Source organism: Mytilus trossulus, chromosome 8 (genome assembly GCF_036588685.1).
Source record: "Mytilus trossulus isolate FHL-02 chromosome 8, PNRI_Mtr1.1.1.hap1, whole genome shotgun sequence".
Classification (NCBI taxonomy): Eukaryota; Metazoa; Mollusca; class Bivalvia; order Mytilida; family Mytilidae; genus Mytilus; species Mytilus trossulus.
The window spans coordinates 19,626,748-19,648,642 of record NC_086380.1 but is presented as its reverse complement, the minus strand read 5'-3'; the positions used below and the strand labels follow the sequence as shown (position 1 = coordinate 19,648,642).

Sequence of the window (21,895 nt, the reverse complement as noted above, 5' to 3'; positions counted from 1 at the left end):
CAGGGTAATGCGCTCAATCGAGCTTATACGTAAAACTCACGTGAAATCAGTTTTTGTGAGTTTCCTGTGAATATAATGTAAAACTCATGTGAATTTCACATGAAAATCACGTAAAAAAAATTCATGTGAAATTAACACAAACATTTAAAATAGAGCATTTCAAATAACATCTAAATTTTGTGAGATTCATGTGAAATTCATGTGAGCAAATTTTGCCTGTGAAGTATCAGAGTAAAACTCTACAGCCAAAACAAAGTTATCAATTCGCAGAACTGTATCATTTTTATTTACTATTCCTCATTAAGTTTTTCGAGCCTCAACTAAACAACCAAGAATTTCAAAATGTTATGCCAACTTGAATAGCTCAGATACAGAAAAAACCCAATTGTGTTTAAATTTATCGTATGGTTGTTTTATATCAATCAATTTACAGAAATTAGGATTATCACAAATATTTAAATCCAGGGTATATTAAAAAGGAGGAAGTAGTCCATATATCCTGACAAAATCAAACGTCAGATTATATTAACTTATAGACCGATTGAAAAACTGTCATATTCCTGACGTTTTAAGTGTTCGGAAAATGGATGAAAAAAAGGGTTTAATAACTAGATAACCTTTAACGGTGACCTATAGTTGTTAATTTTTGTGTCATTTTGGTCTCTTGTGGAGAGTTGTCGCATTGGCAATCATACCACTTCTTCTTTTTTTCAGTGTTTTCGACTTGTCGCCAAAAAAATAGTTTGTCCAGAAAAAAATCCATAGCCCCCAGGAAACGATCAAATGGTTGCTGCCTAATTGTCTATGCTATGCTCTACCTCCGGTAAAACAACTTTAGTTTTAAAGGGTAAAATATTTATTGGCCGAACAATCCTGCTTAAAAAAATATGTTTTTATATATGCAATGCATTTTTTTTTTAATATTTATAGGACATGTACTTTTATCCTTGTATAATCTTGAAGTTTGATATATCTTAATCTGACAAAATTTAAATTGCTATACTGGTACATTACGCTATCACGTGATTATAAGGAAAAACAATCTGCTGGCGATACAGCCCATCTTATATAGGTGATTCCTTCCCCTTGCATCAAGGTAAGAAGATTGATGTTATAAATATGCAAAGAAATATATTTCATCTTTTTCCATTTATCATAAGATATATAGGGCTTGAGCGTTACGTTTCATATATACTATATACTTTAAAATGCTTGAAGCTGTCTTTTTAAGAAATTTATTAGTACACTATTGTATTTGATGTTCGTAAATGTACATGAATTATAAAATTTAGATAATGTTTTATAAGTTCATACGAAATATTCGATATCAACCATTATCGACTTTTATCAAATCAATAATAAGGATTTTTTTAGGGTTAAAATGGTCCTTAAAAGTTAAAAGGTATTACACTATATCGTATATGTATTGAAAATTACTTTTTTTCAATTAGAAAATTATTAATTTGTTTGAATAAAAAATTCTATATCTAAAAATAATATTATAGCATATTCATGATATTAGTAAGTTATTTTATTTTACTGAAAAACTTGTGTTTTTACGTAATTTGATATACTTATATCTAACATATTCATATTTATATCAACCTAATGTCATTTCATTTCGGACAGCAGTACTGGTTATTTATTGCATTGTTAAAAAAAATGTACTTATTATTCAGTCCACAATATAAAAATTGAGACAAGGGGTTATTAATAACTTAAACGTTTAAAGAATTATTCAAAAACAATATAAACAGTTATGCGCATGTCACTCCTGTCAGGTCATCCAATGTACTACGTCTTTTATAAAAGTCTATCTCAACATAATCACTGTTAAGTATGACGTCAAAATAGGTTTCAGATGCTAATGAACATCTGCACCTATCAACTAAGATATTTAATTAAAAAAAAATATAATAAACATGAGCATATTGCAATTTAATAGTAATACTACATTGGACTGAAAAAGATGAGATATATTCTTCATATTTTCTAGATATTACAAATGAAAAAGGCATATTGGGTAAATAAAAGCAACAGTAGTATACCGATGTTCAAAACTCATAAATCGATAGACAAAAACAAATCCGTGTCATAAACCAAAACCGAGGGAAACGCATTTAATACAAGAAAATGACGACACAACATTAAAATGTAACAAAACAAAATAACGTATATGATAAGATATATTAAAGAAATAACGCAAATCAATTTAACAAATAATATATAATGGAATTCTATGGAGCTTTTATAGGTGAGAGGTTTAGCTAGCTATAAAACCAGGTTATATCCACCAATTTCTACAACAGAAAATTCCTCTACAAATTCAGGAAAATCACAGTTGTTATCCATTCGTTAGATATCTATTTGACCTTTTGATTTTTCCGATTTGCTTACGGACTTTCTGGTTAGGATTTCCTCGGAATTCGATATTTTTGTTTTTTCTCTTTTACATATATACTCTGTGTGTATGCTATGGTAGTCTTCTACAAGTAATTAATTTAATTTGGAAAAAAAAGTCATGCGGTGGTATTCTATTGAATTGCGAGTGCAGAAACACAATTTATTAATGTTGTTGGGTAGATTCCAGTCGCAGAACGTAAATGTTGCATATATTTACAGAGCATATCAGCTCACCATTCAGTTTCTGTTACAAGTATTTACACCACTGGGTCGATGCCACTGCTGGTGGACGTTTCGTCCCCGAGGGCATCACCAGCCCAATAGTCAACCTTTTGGGTGTTGACATGAATATCAATAATTTGAACAAATTTCCAGTTTACAAAACTTTAAATTTTTCGAAAAACTAAGGATTTTCTTATTCCAGGCAAGGATTACCTTAGCCATATTTGGTACAACCTTTTGGAAATATTTTACCCTCAATACTCTTCCACTTTGAACTTGTTTGGCTGTATAAATATTTTGATATGAGCGTCACTGATGAGTCTTATGTAGACAAAACGCGCGTCTTGCGTACTAAAATATAATCCTGGTACCTTTGATGACTATTGTTCTTATTTACGTTATTTGTCACTATGTCACTAGGCCCTACACGAAGAAAGTATAAAACAAATGGAAGCTGTATTTTTAATACAATGTAGATGGTAGAGTGTCTTTTAAATATATCAAAACAATAGTTTCCTGGAGTCCAAATTTCGCAAAGCACTTCATTTTACACATACTAAAAGAAAAACACTGGTCTAAACGTAGAAATTACAAGATAGGGAGACTGAATATCGGCTGTTGATTCAGACGGGTCCACAAAAGAATCCCATGGATGTTAAAGGCATACGATACAGTTACAGGGGAGGTTATGACGTTGCTAACGTAAATTGTTATTTTCGCGACGTCAAACTATAACTTATCGGACAAAGATTCAGTTTTCGACTGATTTTTATCATTCAAACATACCTAACTTAAAAACGAGTTCATGGACCCCTTTTTGCCATTTGGTTTGATTAGGTAACAAGATTATGTGTGCTAATTTTCTTGAAACCATAAATAGTGCATTTTTGAAAATTGATAAATATTCAGCAAAACAATTTGTTTTTTTATCTTCATTCGTGAACATTCGATTAATATGAGTTATTTGAAAAACAAATTGCACATATTTAAAGATCATTTATATAAAACAGAATTTACAAATAGTTTAACAGAAAACTGCTTGTGTTCATCTTTTAAAACAAAAAAGTTATGTATTTCTGTCGAAAGGAATAAATTTGGTCCTCATTTTACTCAAAAAGTAGCACATGAAGGTATATTTTTTTATAACATATTTGATTTCATAAGACAAACAATGGCCTATATGCAAATGTTCAGCAATTTTCTTTCTTATTATTACTACATAGTTCAGAAGGTTGCATAATCTCATTCCCTTTTCTCGAATATGACCTACTGACTTTGACATTTTACTGTGTTTGTACTTACATCACGACGAATGCAATATGTGAAGCAGGATCTGCTTATCAGTCCTTAGCACAAATTGCAAATTGTCTTTTTAAACTGACATGTTGTCTATTTGTAAATTTTATTTATTTAATATTTAATTTGAATTTTTACTTCATGAGTTTATGTTTTATGATTAGCATAGATGAACCATGATCAATAAATCCTAATAAAAATTAAAAGTTCATACTGTTGTCACGAAAAGTGCTTGGTTGTGGGAAAATTAATATGTAAACTGCCAAAATTTTAGTTCAACACATATGTTGTGTTTTGTTGATGGCATGTCTTTAGTCAGTCACATGTTCTAATTTTTTGTTTGTGGTAAATGTGGTGTAAAGACCAATAACTTTGAGTTTTCATGATTCAGTTTTCAAATTGGGTACTAAATTTAAAGTTGAGGTAAAATTGATATATGGGGGAAAAACACTACACAGTTGTTTTGATTGATTTATTTGTTTTGTGGATTTGTTTCGTATTGAATCATATCAGACGTATATTTTAATATTATAAAACGATATGGTTAAACGTTTTTCACACAGGTATATTTCTGTAGTTGTGACGTGTACTGGTATATATTGGTACGATGCTGTTTGATATAAATTATTTAATTATTTTTTGTGCCAAATCTAAGATCAAAATTCTCCTAACAATCTCGAACTTTGACTGCTTTGACTGTTCTATTTTGGTTTAAGTATTTTTAGTTATGTCTTTCAAAAAGCACAGTTATTGTGCAGTGACAATATACAACAGACATAGGGTCAATTTTCTTTAAATGATATGCAATTAGTTAACTTACAATTTCAAAACAAATTCCTTCAATCATTTTATAATTACAAATTTTGTCTCATGTTAGTATTTTAATTAATTTTCCAAAGTAATTTATCAAATTCAAACTAACATTTTAAAATCATTAAATAAGTTTAAAAGTTAACTTGATAAACTTGTATCTTGATTCTGGCCTACTGTCATAGTAACAAATATATGATGTAAGTATTCATTTGACAATACGACTCAAGACAAAATTATTTCCAAATTCTTACCTCAGGATATTTCACACATTAGTTAATTATCGTGACTAATTGGATGTTGTTTTTTATGAGTGTTTTGTTTAGTTTAAAATGTCATATTCATACCATAATCCCAGCTTTTATAGGACAAGATATGATGTGATAAAAAAAAATCAACCATGAAACCCCAACGGCCAGATTTATGGCAAAACAACAAAACAAAAAAAACAAAACAAAAAACAAATAAGACTCACAGTAGATAATGTAAAAGAGTTAAACATTGAAAGCGTACAAACTCCCATGTTACCTGGAACAGTAGTAAGTAAGCAAAAATACCGAACTCCCATGAAAGTCCCTAACCATATTGCAAAGTTAAAAGCTCATACACATTAAACGAATGGAAAACAACCGTCATATTCATTGGTTCAAGCATTTCCTAATGTAGAAAATAGTAGATTAAACCTGGTTTTGTAGCTAGCTTGAACCTCTCACTGGTCTGACAGTCGTATACAGTTCTATAAAAGCGACAACAATGTGGTTGCAGAACAAATATACAGAATAGGTTGAAAAAAAGAGGGTTTTTTTCATGTCGAAGTCACAGTAAGGCCTCAATACAGAAAAAGGGCTTCCACCATATTGCACGTAAGGCCCTTAACATAACCTCGAGTTAAATGAGGAATTATCTTGTTTATGTCAATAAATCTCTTGCGTCATTTGAAACACCTTGATAAATAACCGTTTCACAGATGATATAGGATATGTCGTAACTACACTACCCTTCCCTTTTTCACGAATGTGACCTACCGACTATTTACCGGATTTGTAACAAAGTAAGCAACATAACGGGTGCCGCATGTGGAGCAGGATCTGTTACCCTTTCGGAGCATATGAGATCACTCCCAGTTTTAGTGGGGTTCGTGTTGCTTAGTCCTTATTTTTCTGTGTTGGGACTTCTGTATTATTATTTGTCTGTTTGTCTTTATATTTTTATTTTCAATCTACGAGAGTTACTGTCCCTATGGTCTTTTTTGTCTCTTTTTAAAGGACCCGTTGTCATTTTTAGACGTTCTTGATATTTTAATTACCCTTTTGTGACAGTAATAATAAAACTTAGGTTTTGTCGAATTCAATGCGGGCTATTTTGCTTAACTCTGGGGCAGTATTTTGGTAGACTAGGATACTTGAGGGAAGTGAAAGTAAGTGTCAGTAATAATTGAGAGATTTATTGCCGGCTGAAATACGAAACATAGTTATAGAAGTAATCCACGTGATTCAACATATATGTTGTAGCTATAGATGAATATGTCTGGCATTTGTATTTCAACCAATGTTGACAATATTATAGAAATAAGTGTAATTTTCAAGAATTATGTTTTACCGACTTTAAAGAGGAAACATAAATCTGTGTTTACCAAACATTTACATTCATGATGAATTAAAAAGGAATAATGATAACTGGCTATCAGTGATTAGTTGTTATATCATTAATATACTGTCGGTGGACTGACAGTTTCCAAGGGTATTATCAGCTCAGGTTCAATGGACTTTTTTCTACATAAGAAATGACTGTCCCAGGTCCGGAACATGACAGCTGTTATCAGTTCGTTGATGTGTTTTAGCCATTTTATTAAGGACTTTCTGTTTTAAATTAATCTCGGAGTTCGGTATTTCTGTGATTTTACTTTTTGAAGTAGTCAGTGCTTTGGTAATGACATGATTTACAAACCACCGTCCAAAAAATGTCCTAAAAATAAATTTTAAAATAATAAATATAGTTAACCTTAACCCCTCTGTCGCTAAGTTGGCATTTTTTTTAGGTAATCAGTTTTTCTTATAGCTTTTCAAATGTTTCGGCTCTCATACATTTTCGGTTTTAAAAGATCGGCTGTAAGCGTTCCTGATGAAAGTTAAATCAGAAAAGATTTTTTTGTTTGTTTAAGCATTGAAACAAAGAGATTGCATTCAATACAATGTAACACAGTAACTATGATGTAAGAATTTTGAATACACCTCTATATATATGACTCCATTTATATCATATCCACCTTCGCAATATATATTTTGATTCATTGACATAACGTTTTAAATCAAAATCAGATATATTTTAATTGACAGAAATGTGATTTATGTCTTTATTATCAATCAATAAATAAATTGGTGATTTTCATAAAAATAGTAAATTGTGGATGAATTAAACTTTAGTACAATTGGGATTTTCCCCATCTTGTCCACGGAAATCAAACTGTATATATTATGTAATTTGATGCGACTAAACCATATGAAGTCAATAAATTAATCAATTTTGATGTCAGAAATTACAAAAATGTCAGTAATTCATGTTTATTTGACATTTTTAATTTTGATTTTAATGTAAAGCTTTACATGATTTATATTATAACTATTTATATAAGCACGTGTTAATTGGGCATATAATTACGTCAAACATTAAGTCGATTGGATTTGATCATTGGAAAAATCTCCCATTCGACTATTTCTCTTCGTCTTTACAATTCTTATTTGCTTTTGTTATATATACACAGGCAAAATTTGCTCACATTAATTTCACATGAATCTCACATGAAATTCAAATAAAAAAATTCACGTGAGATTCACCTCAATCGATCTTATACATAAAACTCACGTGAAAATGTTCATGTGAATTTCACGTAAATTGAGATTCATATGAATCTGATGTGAAATTTATCACATGAATTTCACGTGAAATTTACAACAGGTTTTTTTTCTATTTTTCATGATTTTGATTAAATTTGAATACTCAGATGTTATTTGAAATACTAGTACTCTATTTTAAAAATTCATGTGAAATTTACGTGATTTTCATGGCAAATTCACATGATTTTTACATGAGATTCACAAGAAACCCACAAAAACTGATTTCACATGAATTTCACGTATAAGCTAGTTTGAGGTGTTATTCATGTGAACTTCATGTAAGATTCACATGAATTTAAATTCACGTGAAATTGTTGTGAGTGAAATTTGCCTGTGTAAAGGAGGATGTTCAAAGAAATATACTAATATTAAAAGTAGTGGTTTTTAGATGATTTTAATGCCCGACTTCATCATGGCCAAATAACCAACTGTTTTTCAATTAAAGTATTTTTGCAACGGGAACAAAACTTGTGTAATATTTAAGTTTGCCTACGCGTAGCCAGTAGAGTCACCATGGTTTATAATGAGCAACTAAATATTCTTCAGTGCATTAACATGTACGAAAACGATGTTGCAAAATATATTACTTCAGGATAATGTAGGTTAGGATACAGTATGTTAATTCTAGGTGTTTGTCTTTGTCCTGAACAAAATATAAATGGTAAGGATATAGTATGTCCACTATAAGTGTTTGTCTTTGTCCTGAACAAAATCTAAATGGTAAGGATATAGTATGTCCAGTATAAGTGTTTGTCTTTGTCCTGAACAAAATCTAAATGGTAAGGATATAGTATGTCCAGTATAAGTGTTTGTCTTTGTCCTGAACAAAATATAAATGGTAAGGATATAGTATGTCCAGTATAAATGTTTGTCTTTGTCCTGAACAAAATCTAAATGGTAAGGATATAGTATGTCCAGTATAAGTGTTTGTCTTTGTCCTGAACAAAATATAAATGGTAAGGATATAGTATGTCCAGTATAAGTGTTTGTCTTTGTCCTGAACAAAATATAAATGGTAAGGATATAGTATGTCCAGTATAAGTGTTTGTCTTTGTCCTGAACAAAATATAAATGGTAAGGATATAGTATGACCAGTATAAGTGTTTGTCTTTGTCCTGAACAAAATATAAATGGTAAGGATATAGTATGTCCAGTATAAGTGTTTGTCTTTGTCCTGAACAAAATATAAATGGTAAGGATATAGTATGTCCAATCTAGGTGTTTGCCTTTGTCCTTAACAAAATATAAATGGTAAGGATATAGTATGTCCAGTATAGGTGTTTGTCTTTGTCCTGAACAAAATATAAATGGTAAGGATATAGTATGACCAGTATAAGTGTTTGTCTTTGTCCTGAACAAAATATAAATGGTAAGGATATAGTATGTCCAATCTAGGTGTTTGCCTTTGTCCTTAACAAAATATAAATGGTAAGGATATAGTATGTCCAGTATAAGTGTTTGTCTTTGTCCTGAATAAAATATAAATGGTAAGGATATAGTATGTCCAATCTAGGTGTTTGCCTTTGTCCTTAACAAAATATAAATGGTAAGGATATAGTATGTCCAGTATAAGTGTTCGTCTTTGTCCTGAACAAAATCTAAATGGTAAGGATATAGTATGTCCAGTATAAGTGTTTGTCTTTGTCCTGAACAAAATCTAAATGGTAAGGATATAGTATGTCCAGTATAAGTGTTTGTCTTTGTCCTGAACAAAATATAAATGGTAAGGATATAGTATGTCCAGTATAAGTGTTTGTCTTTGTCCTGAACAAAATATAAATGGTAAGGATATAGTATGTCCAGTATAAGTGTTTGTCTTTGTCCTGAACAAAATATAAATGGTAAGGATATAGTATGTCCAGTATAAGTGTTTGTCTTTGTCCTGAACAAAATATAAATGGTAAGGATATAGTATGTCCAGTATAAGTGTTTGTCTTTGTCCTGAACAAAATATAAATGGTAAGGATATAGTATGTCCAGTATAAGTGTTTGTCTTTGTCCTGAACAAAATATAAATGGTAAGGATATAGTATGACCAGTATAAGTGTTTGTCTTTGTCCTGAACAAAATATAAATGGTAAGGATATAGTATGTCCAGTATAAGTGTTTGTCTTTGTCCTGAACAAAATATAAATGGTAAGGATATAGTATGTCCAATCTAGGTGTTTGCCTTTGTCCTTAACAAAATATAAATGGTAAGGATATAGTATGTCCAGTATAGGTGTTTGTCTTTGTCCTGAACAAAATATAAATGGTAAGGATATAGTATGACCAGTATAAGTGTTTGTCTTTGTCCTGAACAAAATATAAATGGTAAGGATATAGTATGTCCAATCTAGGTGTTTGCCTTTGTCCTTAACAAAATATAAATGGTAAGGATATAGTATGTCCAGTATAAGTGTTTGTCTTTGTCCTGAATAAAATATAAATGGTAAGGATATAGTATGTCCAATCTAGGTGTTTGCCTTTGTCCTTAACAAAATATAAATGGTAAGGATATAGTATGTCCAGTATAAGTGTTCGTCTTTGTCCTGAACAAAATCTAAATGGTAAGGATATAGTATGTCCAGTATAAGTGTTTGTCTTTGTCCTGAACAAAATCTAAATGGTAAGGATATAGTATGTCCAGTATAAGTGTTTGTCTTTGTCCTGAACAAAATATAAATGGTAAGGATATAGTATGACCAGTATAAGTGTTTGTCTTTGTCCTGAACAAAATATAAATGGTAAGGATATAGTATGTCCAATCTAGGTGTTTGCCTTTGTCCTTAACAAAATATAAATGGTAAGGATATAGTATGTCCAGTATAAGTGTTTGTCTTTGTCCTGAACAAAATATAAATGGTAAGGATATAGTATGTCCAGTATAAGTGTTTGTCTTTGTCCTGAACAAAATATAAATGGTAAGGATATAGTATGACCAGTATAAGTGTTTGTCTTTGTCCTGAACAAAATATAAATGGTAAGGATATAGTATGTCCAGTATAAGTGTTTGTCTTTGTCCTGAACAAAATATAAATGGTAAGGATATAGTATGTCCAATCTAGGTGTTTGCCTTTGTCCTTAACAAAATATAAATGGTAAGGATATAGTATGTCCAGTATAGGTGTTTGTCTTTGTCCTGAACAAAATATAAATGGTAAGGATATAGTATGACCAGTATAAGTGTTTGTCTTTGTCCTGAACAAAATATAAATCGTAAGGATATAGTATGTCCAATCTAGGTGTTTGCCTTTGTCCTTAACAAAATATAAATGGTAAGGATATAGTATGTCCAGTATAAGTGTTTGTCTTTGTCCTGAACAAAATATAAATGGTAAGGATATAGTATGTCCAATCTAGGTGTTTGCCTTTGTCCTTAACAAAATATAAATGGTAAGGATATAGTATGTCCAGTATAGGTGTTTGTCTTTGTCCTGAACAAAATATAAATGGTAAGGATATAGTATGACCAGTATAAGTGTTTGTCTTTGTCCTGAACAAAATATAAATCGTAAGGATATAGTATGTCCAATCTAGGTGTTTGCCTTTGTCCTTAACAAAATATAAATGGTAAGGATATAGTATGTCCAGTATAAGTGTTTGTCTTTGTCCTGAACAAAATATAAATGGTAAGGATATAGTATGTCCAATCTAGGTGTTTGCCTTTGTCCTTAACAAAATATAAATGGTAAGGATATAGTATGTCCAGTATAAGTGTTTGTCTTTGTCCTGAACAAAATCTAAATGGTAAGGATATAGTATGTCCAGTATAAGTGTTTGTCTTTGTCCTGAACAAAATCTAAATGGTAAGGATATAGTATGTCCAGTATAAGTGTTTGTCTTTGTCCTGAACAAAATATAAATGGTAAGGATATAGTATGTCCAGTATAAGTGTTTGTCTTTGTCCTGAACAAAATATAAATGGTAAGGATATAGTATGTCCAGTATAAGTGTTTGTCTTTGTCCTGAACAAAATATAAATGGTAAGGATATAGTATGTCCAGTATAAGTGTTTGTCTTTGTCCTGAACAAAATATAAATGGTAAGGATATAGTATGTCCAGTATAAGTGTTTGTCTTTGTCCTGAACAAAATATAAATGGTAAGGATATAGTATGTCCAGTATAGGTGTTTGTCTTTGTCCTGAACAAAATATAAATGGTAAGGATATAGTATGACCAGTATAAGTGTTTGTCTTTGTCCTGAACAAAATATAAATGGTAAGGATATAGTATGTCCAATCTAGGTGTTTGCCTTTGTCCTTAACAAAATATAAATGGTAAGGATATAGTATGTCCAGTATAAGTGTTTGTCTTTGTCCTGAACAAAATCTAAATGGTAAGGATATAGTATGTCCAGTATAAGTGTTTGTCTTTGTCCTGAACAAAATCTAAATGGTAAGGATATAGCATGTCCAGTATAAGTGTTTGTCTTTGTCCTGAACAAAATATAAATGGTAAGGATATAGTATGTCCAGTATAAATGTTTGTCTTTGTCCTGAACAAAATCTAAATGGTAAGGATATAGTATGTCCAGTATAAGTGTTTGTCTTTGTCCTGAACAAAATATAAATGGTAAGGATATAGTATGTCCAGTATAAGTGTTTGTCTTTGTCCTGAACAAAATATAAATGGTAAGGATATAGTATGACCAGTATAAGTGTTTGTCTTTGTCCTGAACAAAATATAAATGGTAAGGATATAGTATGTCCAATCTAGGTGTTTGCCTTTGTCCTTAACAAAATATAAATGGTAAGGATAAAGTATGTCCAGTATAAGTGTTTGTCTTTGTCCTGAACAAAATCTAAATGGTAAGGATATAGTATGTCCAGTATAAGTGTTTGTCTTTGTCCTGAACAAAATATAAATGGTAAGGATATAGTATGTCCAGTATAAGTGTTTGTCTTTGTCCTGAACAAAATATAAATGGTAAGGATATGGTATGTCCAGTATAAGTGTTTGTCTTTGTCCTGAACAAAATCTAAATGGTAAGGATATAGTATGTCCAGTATAAGTGTTTGTCTTTGTCCTGAACAAAATCTAAATGGTAAGGATATAGTATGTCCAGTATAAGTGTTTGTCTTTGTCCTGAACAAAATCTAAATGGTAAGGATATAGTATGTCCAGTATAAATGTTTGTCTTTGTCCTGAACAAAATCTAAATTGTAAGGATATAGTATGTCCAGTATAAGTGTTTGTCTTTGTCCTGAACAAAATATAAATGGTAAGGATATAGTATGTCCAGTATAAGTGTTTGTCTTTGTCCTGAACAAAATATAAATGGTAAGGATATAGTATGACCAGTATAAGTGTTTGTCTTTGTCCTGAACAAAATATAAATGGTAAGGATATAGTATGTCCAATCTAGGTGTTTGCCTTTGTCCTTAACAAAATATAAATGGTAAGGATATAGTATGTCCAGTATAAGTGTTTGTCTTTGTCCTGAACAAAATCTAAATGGTAAGGATATAGTATGTCCAGTATAAGTGTTTGTCTTTGTCCTGAACAAAATATAAATGGTAAGGATATAGTATGTCCAGTATAAGTGTTTGTCTTTGTCCTGAACAAAATATAAATGGTAAGGATATGGTATGTCCAGTATAAGTGTTTGTCTTTGTCCTGAACAAAATATAAATGGTAAGGATATAGTATGTCCAGTATAAGTGTTTGTCTTTGTCCTGAACAAAATATAAATGGTAAGGATATAGTATGTCCAATCTAGGTGTTTGCCTTTGTCCTTAACAAAATCTAAGTTAGAAACGTGATTTGGAAAATATACTTTTATTTTGAAAAAAAGAAATAACTGTATGCCAATCATAGCAGTACATGCTAGGGTGAATACATGCATGGCTTCTTTATTTCGAAAATTATTTTTTTTCTTTAAATTTGATATTATTTTCTAATAATTTGTTGGTATATTTGTTGTCTGTGGCAAATTAGTTCAATTTAATCTGAAGCAATCGATCGATGTCTTAATCTCGTAAACCGATATTGAAAAAAGACTTACTTGAAGCAACAAACAAAATCTAAGGAGATCACATAAAATCCAAGAAAAGCGATACCGGGTACGATGACAAAATAATGATCTGGTTACATTTACCCACCAATCGCCAATATAATTATTCCTCAGTATAATTGTCGCAATTGAGAATATGGCACAATTAATTTAAGAACAAATTAAAAAGTAAATCACAAACATACTGAACTCCGAGGAAAATTCAAAGAGGAAAGTGCCTAATGGCAAAATCAAATGAATGGACAACAATTAACTCTCATATTCCTGACTTAACAAAGGCACTTTCAAATGTAAAATATGGTGGATTAAACCTGATTCATAGCACTAAACCTCTCTTCCGTATGACAGTCGCATCTAACTCTATTACATCTTCAACGATGCGTGAGCAAATCAGACACAAAAGGCAATAATCACCGTGTGATTTTCAATCAGAACAAAAACGCAAGTATTTAACAAAGAAGCACAAATAAAGCATCTTTCAAATTTAACAACCACATTCATGGCTTATTTATGTATGTTTTTTTTTCAAATCAACCCACAAAGGATTGATTAAACGACTATACTGGTATCAAAGGATCGAATACTAAGCTGCATGTCGCTTGTTAGCTGAGAAAAAAAGATTTATTTGGAAAAATTGTTTTCGTAGTTCTTATCCGTATTTTTTTTTCGTGATTGAACTTACAAAAAAGGAGTTTATAATAAAAAGTTCAAAAACAAATATACTGAATTTCAAGGAAAGCTCAAAACGTAAAGTCCTTCAACAAATGGCAAATTTATAACAAATCAAACAAATTGAGAAACATTCGTCATATTTCTAACTTGATACAGTTTTTTTCTTATGTAGAAAATTCTTATTTAACTGGTTTCAATACCAGCCAAACATAGCAGTCGCATAACATTACGTTGACAACACTGTGTTAGCAAAGCAGACATTATAGGTAAAAATGTCAAACATTGGGGCACTTTAAGTTGTGGAACAGAAGTCTCCACGTTGTGTTAGAATCTTCTTAGCTCTATAAACAAACAACTATGTCAACAAAGAAAACTAACTGGCATGTAGACACTCTATAGACTAAACAGACAAAAGTTCAAAACAAGACAACACATATAACCATAGAACAATAACACAATGTATAAATACCAAGCCACGCAACGCCAAAAAGATATAACTAAAAATGAACTAAACTGTAAAGTCTAAAAACAAAAAGAAAAAAAAAAAGGTTTCAACAAATAATCAAGATGATAAACAACGTCAGTGTCTTGAATATATATTTCACGACCATCCTATTTTATTTGTGAAGTAAATATGTATCTTTCCTTGTACATTCTCTAAAAAGGGCGAGACGTTCTTTACATAACCCTGGTTCATCAAAATTCTGCTCGGACATTATTAACGTTGCATAATGTCTGAGAAGCAGTGTAAGCTCTTAAATAACGAATGATTAGGGAAATGTGTATGCATTAGTCAGTTGAAGCTGGTATATTGCTGTTAAGGTTGGAGAAGTTCATAATTTCAAAATTAAATCCTCTTGATTGTCACAGATTCTGGTACGAAGATGTCCGCATATATCAGACTCGAGGTAAACATTTAAAAATCAAACACGATAATGGACATGCGCTTACGCTAAGATCGGAAAGTACAAAAGAGGATTAAGGGAAATATAAATATATTGCAGAACCTGAATCTTTCAAGTTCAACTTTTCATAAAAATTTAAAAAACAAAGTGTATAACCTGCTACTTATATTACACTGTTTTTCCTGTTAAATTTCAAATATTAAATAGCCATGATTATTTCTACGTTTGGTAGCTATTCCATATTCTTCACATGGTTAAACAAAAGGAGTAGCCTGATGAAGGTTATTTCATCATTGGACATCATGAGTTCATCAACTTACAAAACTTTAATTTTAATGAATAATTATATTAAGTAAAAATCTAACAAAAAATGACGCCGTTCCTTTCTGTTCAAAAATACCTGACTTAATCACGCTAATCAAATGATACACGAACTTGTAATAGCGAGACTATTAAACTTTGTCATATAAGGTGTGGAAGGTTTATCAATTAAATCACAGCCTTACTATATTCAATAATTTATTGCGTCAGTGGTGTCTGATTTATGATCGAATGCTACCTCAAAACTTTATTCATTAAGATTAAATGTCTATATCATATCTATGTTAGTGTGTCAATTTATTACAGAATAACATTTATTAAGGGCAACTGCACATTAATTTTAATTAGAACATGAGGATTGGCAGTATTTATCCTATTGATTTATGAACTAAATGCACAAGTGCTAATCGTTACACTAAATACACGATGACTATGGCTTTCTATCGTCACCAATGTTTCTGTGTACGTAAACTGTCAAAAGTATCTGACGCCGTTCATAGAATTGAAACAGTAAATTTAATTATCAACGCAAATGTTTCTAAGTAAAATGTACATAACATACCATGAATGTATCGTATCCCCTTATGCACATATCTGATTCGTTGTCCTGATTTAACGTTACTTTTGGCCGATTTTCGTTTTATCAGTTGTCAGTTTTCAGATTTTCTAATAATAAGACCTCGAATAGTATAGTGATATGTAAGCACCTCCAGTATAAGGAGTAACAATCTCCCAGTTAATAGGGTATTCTAGAATTTGAATTTCGTATCTTGATTTCCTTGAAAGAGGGTTATAGCTTACAAGAAACTATTTAACTAAAGGTTCAAAGCGGAGAAGTTAGAATCACCCCTTTAACAATTTAGGGACACTTCATTTGACTGCTGTACACCTATTTTTGACATTTGTTTTCTTTGAGTATGTTTGTTTTGTTCATACATCGTTGACAATGTAATGGAATTTGATACGGCTGTCATACAAGTGAGAGGTTTAGCTAGCTATAAAACCAGGTTCAATCCACCATTTTCTACATTAGAAAATGCCTGTACCAAGTCAGGAATGTGACAGTTGTTATCCATTCGTTTGATGTGTTTGGACTTTTGATTTTGCCTTTTGATTTTGGATTTTCCTTTTTGAATTTTCCTCGGAGTTCAGTATTTTTGTGTTTTTACTTTTCACCGGTTGGATGAGGACGACGGATATGTTCCAAAAGTCGTTACAGGAATGCCACCCTCTTTTCCTCAAATGTGACCTTTTTTTGGAGGTGGCATCTTGCCCAGCCTTCAGTATTCTATGTTGTGTGGGGTTTTTTTTGTTGTTGTTTGTAAGTGTATCTTTTTTAGTCTGTGCCATGACAGGGTCAGTTTCTTTTCGATGTATAAATTTGAATATACAATTTGGTATAGTTCACCTTACATTCATACTACTATGTACCATATATTTAATTGAAATATATGTGAATTAGTTAAGAAAAGATGATTTAAAACATAAATTAATTTTGCTTAGATAATTAAGATCTATCATATGTGTTACTCTTTTGTCAAATAATTATCAAAGGTACCAGGATTATAATTTACTATGCAAGACGCGCATTTCGTCTACATAAGACTCATTAGTGACGTTCATATCAAAATCGTTATAATGGCCGTATTAGCACAACTTTTTGAAATTTTGGATCCTCAATGCTCTTCATCTTTTTACTTGTTTGGCTTTATAAATGTTATGAATGTGACCTACCGAATTAGACTATTTACCGGATTTGTAATCACATAAGCAACACGACGGGTGCAACATGTGGAGCAGGATCTGCTTACCCTTCCGGAGCACGTGAGATCACCCCTGGTTTTTGGTTGGGTTCGTGTTGTTTATTCTTTACATTTTCTATGTTGTGTCATATGTACTATTGTTTTTCTGTTTGTCTTTTTCATTTTTAGCCTTGGCGTTGTCAGTTTGTTTTAGATTTATGAATTTTACTGTCCCTTTGGTATCTTTCGTACCTCTTTTACTCATTGGTAGATACTTATTGCACTTGCAGTCATACCTCATCATACCAGCGACATTACAGGTCTGCGACTGAACTAAAGAGTTAAGCCTTATTTTCATCTTGGAGTTCCATGTGTAGAAAAAGAGTCAAATAGCCAAAAAAAATCAAAACGGAAAGTCCATTAAGTCCAGAATGAAAAAAAAATCAAAATCCGTAAGGTTAGAATTGTTGTTTACCAACTTTACATGTTTAAACATGTTTAACCCCACCACATTATTTATGTATGTGCCTGTTCCAAGTCAGGAGCCTGTAATTCTGTTGTTGTCGTTTGTTTATGTGTTACATTTTTGTCTTTCGTTCATGTTTTTACATAAATAAGGCCGTTAAATTTCTCGTTTGAATTGTTTCACATTGTCTTATAGGGACCTTTTATAGCTGTCTATGCTGTATGGGCTTTGCTTATTGTTGAAGGCCGTATGGTGACCTATAGTTGTTATTAATGTTTGTGTCATTTTGGTCTTTTGTGGATAGTTGTCTCATTGGCAATCATACCACATCTTCTTTTTTATATTTACAGTTAGTTGAACATTTGATAATGATAACACTGAGTATTTTGATAACCTGTACAAGCAGCATCGTTTCATTCACCATATTACTCAACCATTGTTCACGGTTGATTGGTTGTTTGTCATTTCGACACATTTCATTACAAGTTTGATTGGTAACTATCTAATAATTGTTAATTTGAATAATTCATCATTACAAAATTTTAATTTGATTGACTTATTAATGAGTTGTATATTTACCTACTTTGTATGTTATGTCAAACAGTACTCTAGCTGAACGTTGAGAGAACCAGGTGTAATGGGGGAGTTATCGGTGATGCTTACTTTGAGTCTTCTGTATGGAAACATAATTGATCCAAGTAAGTCAATTATATAGAAATAAGGGTTGGTTGTTTTTTTCTCTCTCTCTAAAATATCTCTTTATTGTGCTTTTCTTTGTTTTTATGACAAATATATCTGTATATTTTTTTACATTAGTTCTCTTTGCTGTAAAAGACAAATTACTCGACCTATGGCATTTGATCGACTATCCCTGTGAATTAGTCACTGATTAATCAGCGAAATTATCCAGAGAATTCATATTTATAAGTAGCTAGTTAGTTTTACAACTTATAATGTTTTCTTGCAATTAATTGTTAAACTTCTAATTTTCAGAGATTTTATTTCTCGCTTTTTGGGGGATCTAATGCCTTTGCCTATTTTCCAGAAAAGCAAAATTCGTTTTGGACTAGTTATTGTGAGAGACATTTTTTCAATATCACTTGTACCATTTGAATTCATATTGGTATTACACTGAATGCATGTCCTGATTGTTAAGTCACGAACAAAATGTGCAAATATATATCAAAAGTACATTTAAAAATATTTTTTATTTGCAATTTTGGGATAATACACTAAATGGAGTATATCTTTCGTAAAAGATCATTTCTTCCTATTGTCATAAGTGTTTCAGTTTGAGGTATCTTTTTCGTTAGTTTATTTCTTATGTATAATGCAGTTATAACCAATAATTCGCTGAGCTAGCATTTAGAAAATAATTTGTAAACGAAAAATTACCAAGCTGTGTGTAAATGTAAGTTAAAAAGTTTATTTTGACATTTCGCTGGTAATTTTTTTTTCTTTAAATGGCACATTTTTTTATGTTTTTTCCCTTATTTGATGCAATTTGACAAGTTATAGCTATTTTACTGTGTCTAGTTTTGTAATTATCTGTAAGACAATAGTATGAAGCTATAAATTATAATAATTAATTTCAAACATGTTGACAACTGGAGAAAATTAATATTTTGACGTTATAACTATTATGAATACAAATATCACATTGTATTGATAATATATCTGTAAAGCACATTTTAACCTCACTTATAAAACCACATGAATGAAAAAGTCTGATTCCTGTCTGAAACATGAGGGTCTAGATGTAGTTTGTAGATTAGAAAATGATTTGGCGAAAATTAATGTTCCAAATAGACAAAACAGATTAATGTGCCAATTATTGGGATCCAATAGCCGAAACTGTGCAAACATACATCCCAGCTGTTAAATACAACTGACTTAAAAATGAAACGAATCATAATCAAGGAATAAAAATGTATAGACAAAAGTAGCCTAGAAATTGAAAGAGGCTGTCCATCTAGAACCTCATACAATTATATCAGCCATAATTGATAATTTGGTCCATGACCAAACCCTGTCATGTCATTGCTTTCTATGAAGGGCACTTTTCTTTTATTTTGGTAATATAAAAAGCAATTAAAGTCATAAACAACCTAATTTGTATGATGTATTTACATATTTTTTATACCATTTGTCTAAAAGTAACTATTAACATCGTATCTATTTTAATTTTCTCTGCCTTCAAAAAATTTAACAGATGCTTTGTGGACAAATTTACAGGCATACATAACATAAATGCAAAACATCTGAGTGTGTGAGGAATATTTGATTGTGTTATAAAGAGTTTTGATTTTAAAAGTCGTAAGCCTCGCGAAATTGATAAGGACGTTTTTCTTTCCTTCTCTCATTATCACGAATCATACTGTTTTAAAGATTTTGTGTTGCATAATAGATAAAGAAAAGAAATAACGTTAACCAACATGTTGTAGGTATTACTATAAAAAATAATTGCATCTCTTTTTTTTATCAGATTTACTATGTTTACCTGCATCACATTGTATGACCAAACTAAGTCAAGACTAGTTGAATTCCATTTGTTATGAAAAAAAGGCATATTTTTAACCGGTTTCTGATTTTAATATTTTGTTATTGTGAAAATCGTTTGACTCATACGAATATATCCAAACTCTCCCTCTTTTACCAAGTCAATGAGGAAATTAAAGATCTCAATAAATGAAGTACATATATAACTGGTAAATCATTAAAGAAACAAACGAGCTGCTAACATCCTTTCTTTACTAAATTCTTTTTGATGATACAAAGATTTGTGTAGGAAGAAGAACTTCTATTTCAAAGATGATGTTATTCACAGAGTCCTTATAATTCGATATGATTCATCTATACCTATTGATCCTAGAATGAACTTATTCTTAAAAGGTTATCAGTTTGAGACTGTAGTAAGTCCTTGAAAATATCAACATTCATTTCGTTTTGACCGAATTTAAATATGACTCAGTTCTGAACGCTTATGATCCTTTATCCTTTACCAATTTAAAATTTGATTTGGCATGGTCATTCATTAGTCATACAGTTTTATGACGTCTTTACACTGGACCCAAAGGAGGTATACTGGGTGATTTAAAAAAAATGCAGTTATATATATGGCAAAAGTAGTATATCGCTGTTCGAAATTAATAAATCGATTGATAAAAAACAAATCCGGCTTACAAACTAAAACTGAGGGATAAATGTATTACTGGTGCCTTATGCATCCTCATTATCTATATTGAAACTGTGTTCACAATTCCAACTTCAACATTGTAAAATTTGTACTTTAAAATATTATGATAAAACAGTTTGAGAAATTAAGGTTGTGGTAGCTTTCGTGACAGGAAAAGTAACCATGTCCGCTCACCTAACAGTTTTGTATCGAACACAACTAGTTTATACATTTCCACAATGTAAACATATTCTCTTTATGCTTGACAAAAAAAAAGTAAAAACACAAAAATACTAAACTCCGAGGAAAATTCAAAAAGAAAAATCAAAAATCAAAAGGCAAAATCAAAAGTCCTAACACATCAAACGAATGGATAACGAGTGTTATATTCCGGACTTGGTACAGTCATTTTCTAATGTAGAAAATGGTGGATTGAACCTGGTTTTAAAGCTAGCTAAACCTCTCACTTTAATGACAAGCCACAAAATTCATATTACCAGTAAAAATATCAAATTCTAGATTACTCGGAACTTTATGAGGTAACATAAAATGCACTATTTTTTTTTGTTTTATAAAAGAAATGGGCTACAATTAGACCTTACAGAAAAAACCAAAGATTGAAACTAATCTTTTCTTTCCCTCATTCGAAGTTTTTTTCCTAGTTTTTGTTACTTTTTGTGCTGACATGAATTATCATTGATATGGTTATATTTATTAATTATATGTTTACAAACTTTAGAATTTTTGAAATACTAAGGATTTTCTACCTCAAGCATAGATTGCCTTAGCTGTATTTGGCAAAACTTTAAGGAATTTTTGTCTTCAATGATCTTCAACTTCGTACTTTATTTGGCTTTTTTTTTTTTTTAACTTTTTTGGTTTCGAGCGTCACTGATGAGTCTTTTGTAGACGAAACGCGAGTCTGGCGTATGTACAAAATTAAGTACTGGTATTTATGATGAGTTTATTTCTTTAAGAATGCGATTTCACTTT

The 21,895-nt window shown here is 30.9% G+C and overlaps 1 protein-coding gene across 2 annotated transcripts in view; it reads left to right on the top strand.

The window, feature by feature from the left end:
• The first annotated feature begins 1,005 nt into the window (after window positions 1-1,005).
• The window catches only part of LOC134680675 (uncharacterized), a 41,963-nt gene continuing 21,073 nt past the window's right edge, over window positions 1,006-21,895 (top strand). For both annotated transcript variants that reach the window (XM_063539811.1, XM_063539812.1), the window contains exons 1-2: window positions 1,006-1,096; window positions 18,332-18,425. In XM_063539811.1, the coding sequence (XP_063395881.1) occupies window positions 18,365-18,425 (61 nt within the window). In that variant the 5' untranslated portion in view covers window positions 1,006-1,096; window positions 18,332-18,364. The remainder of the gene's footprint in view (window positions 1,097-18,331; window positions 18,426-21,895) is intronic.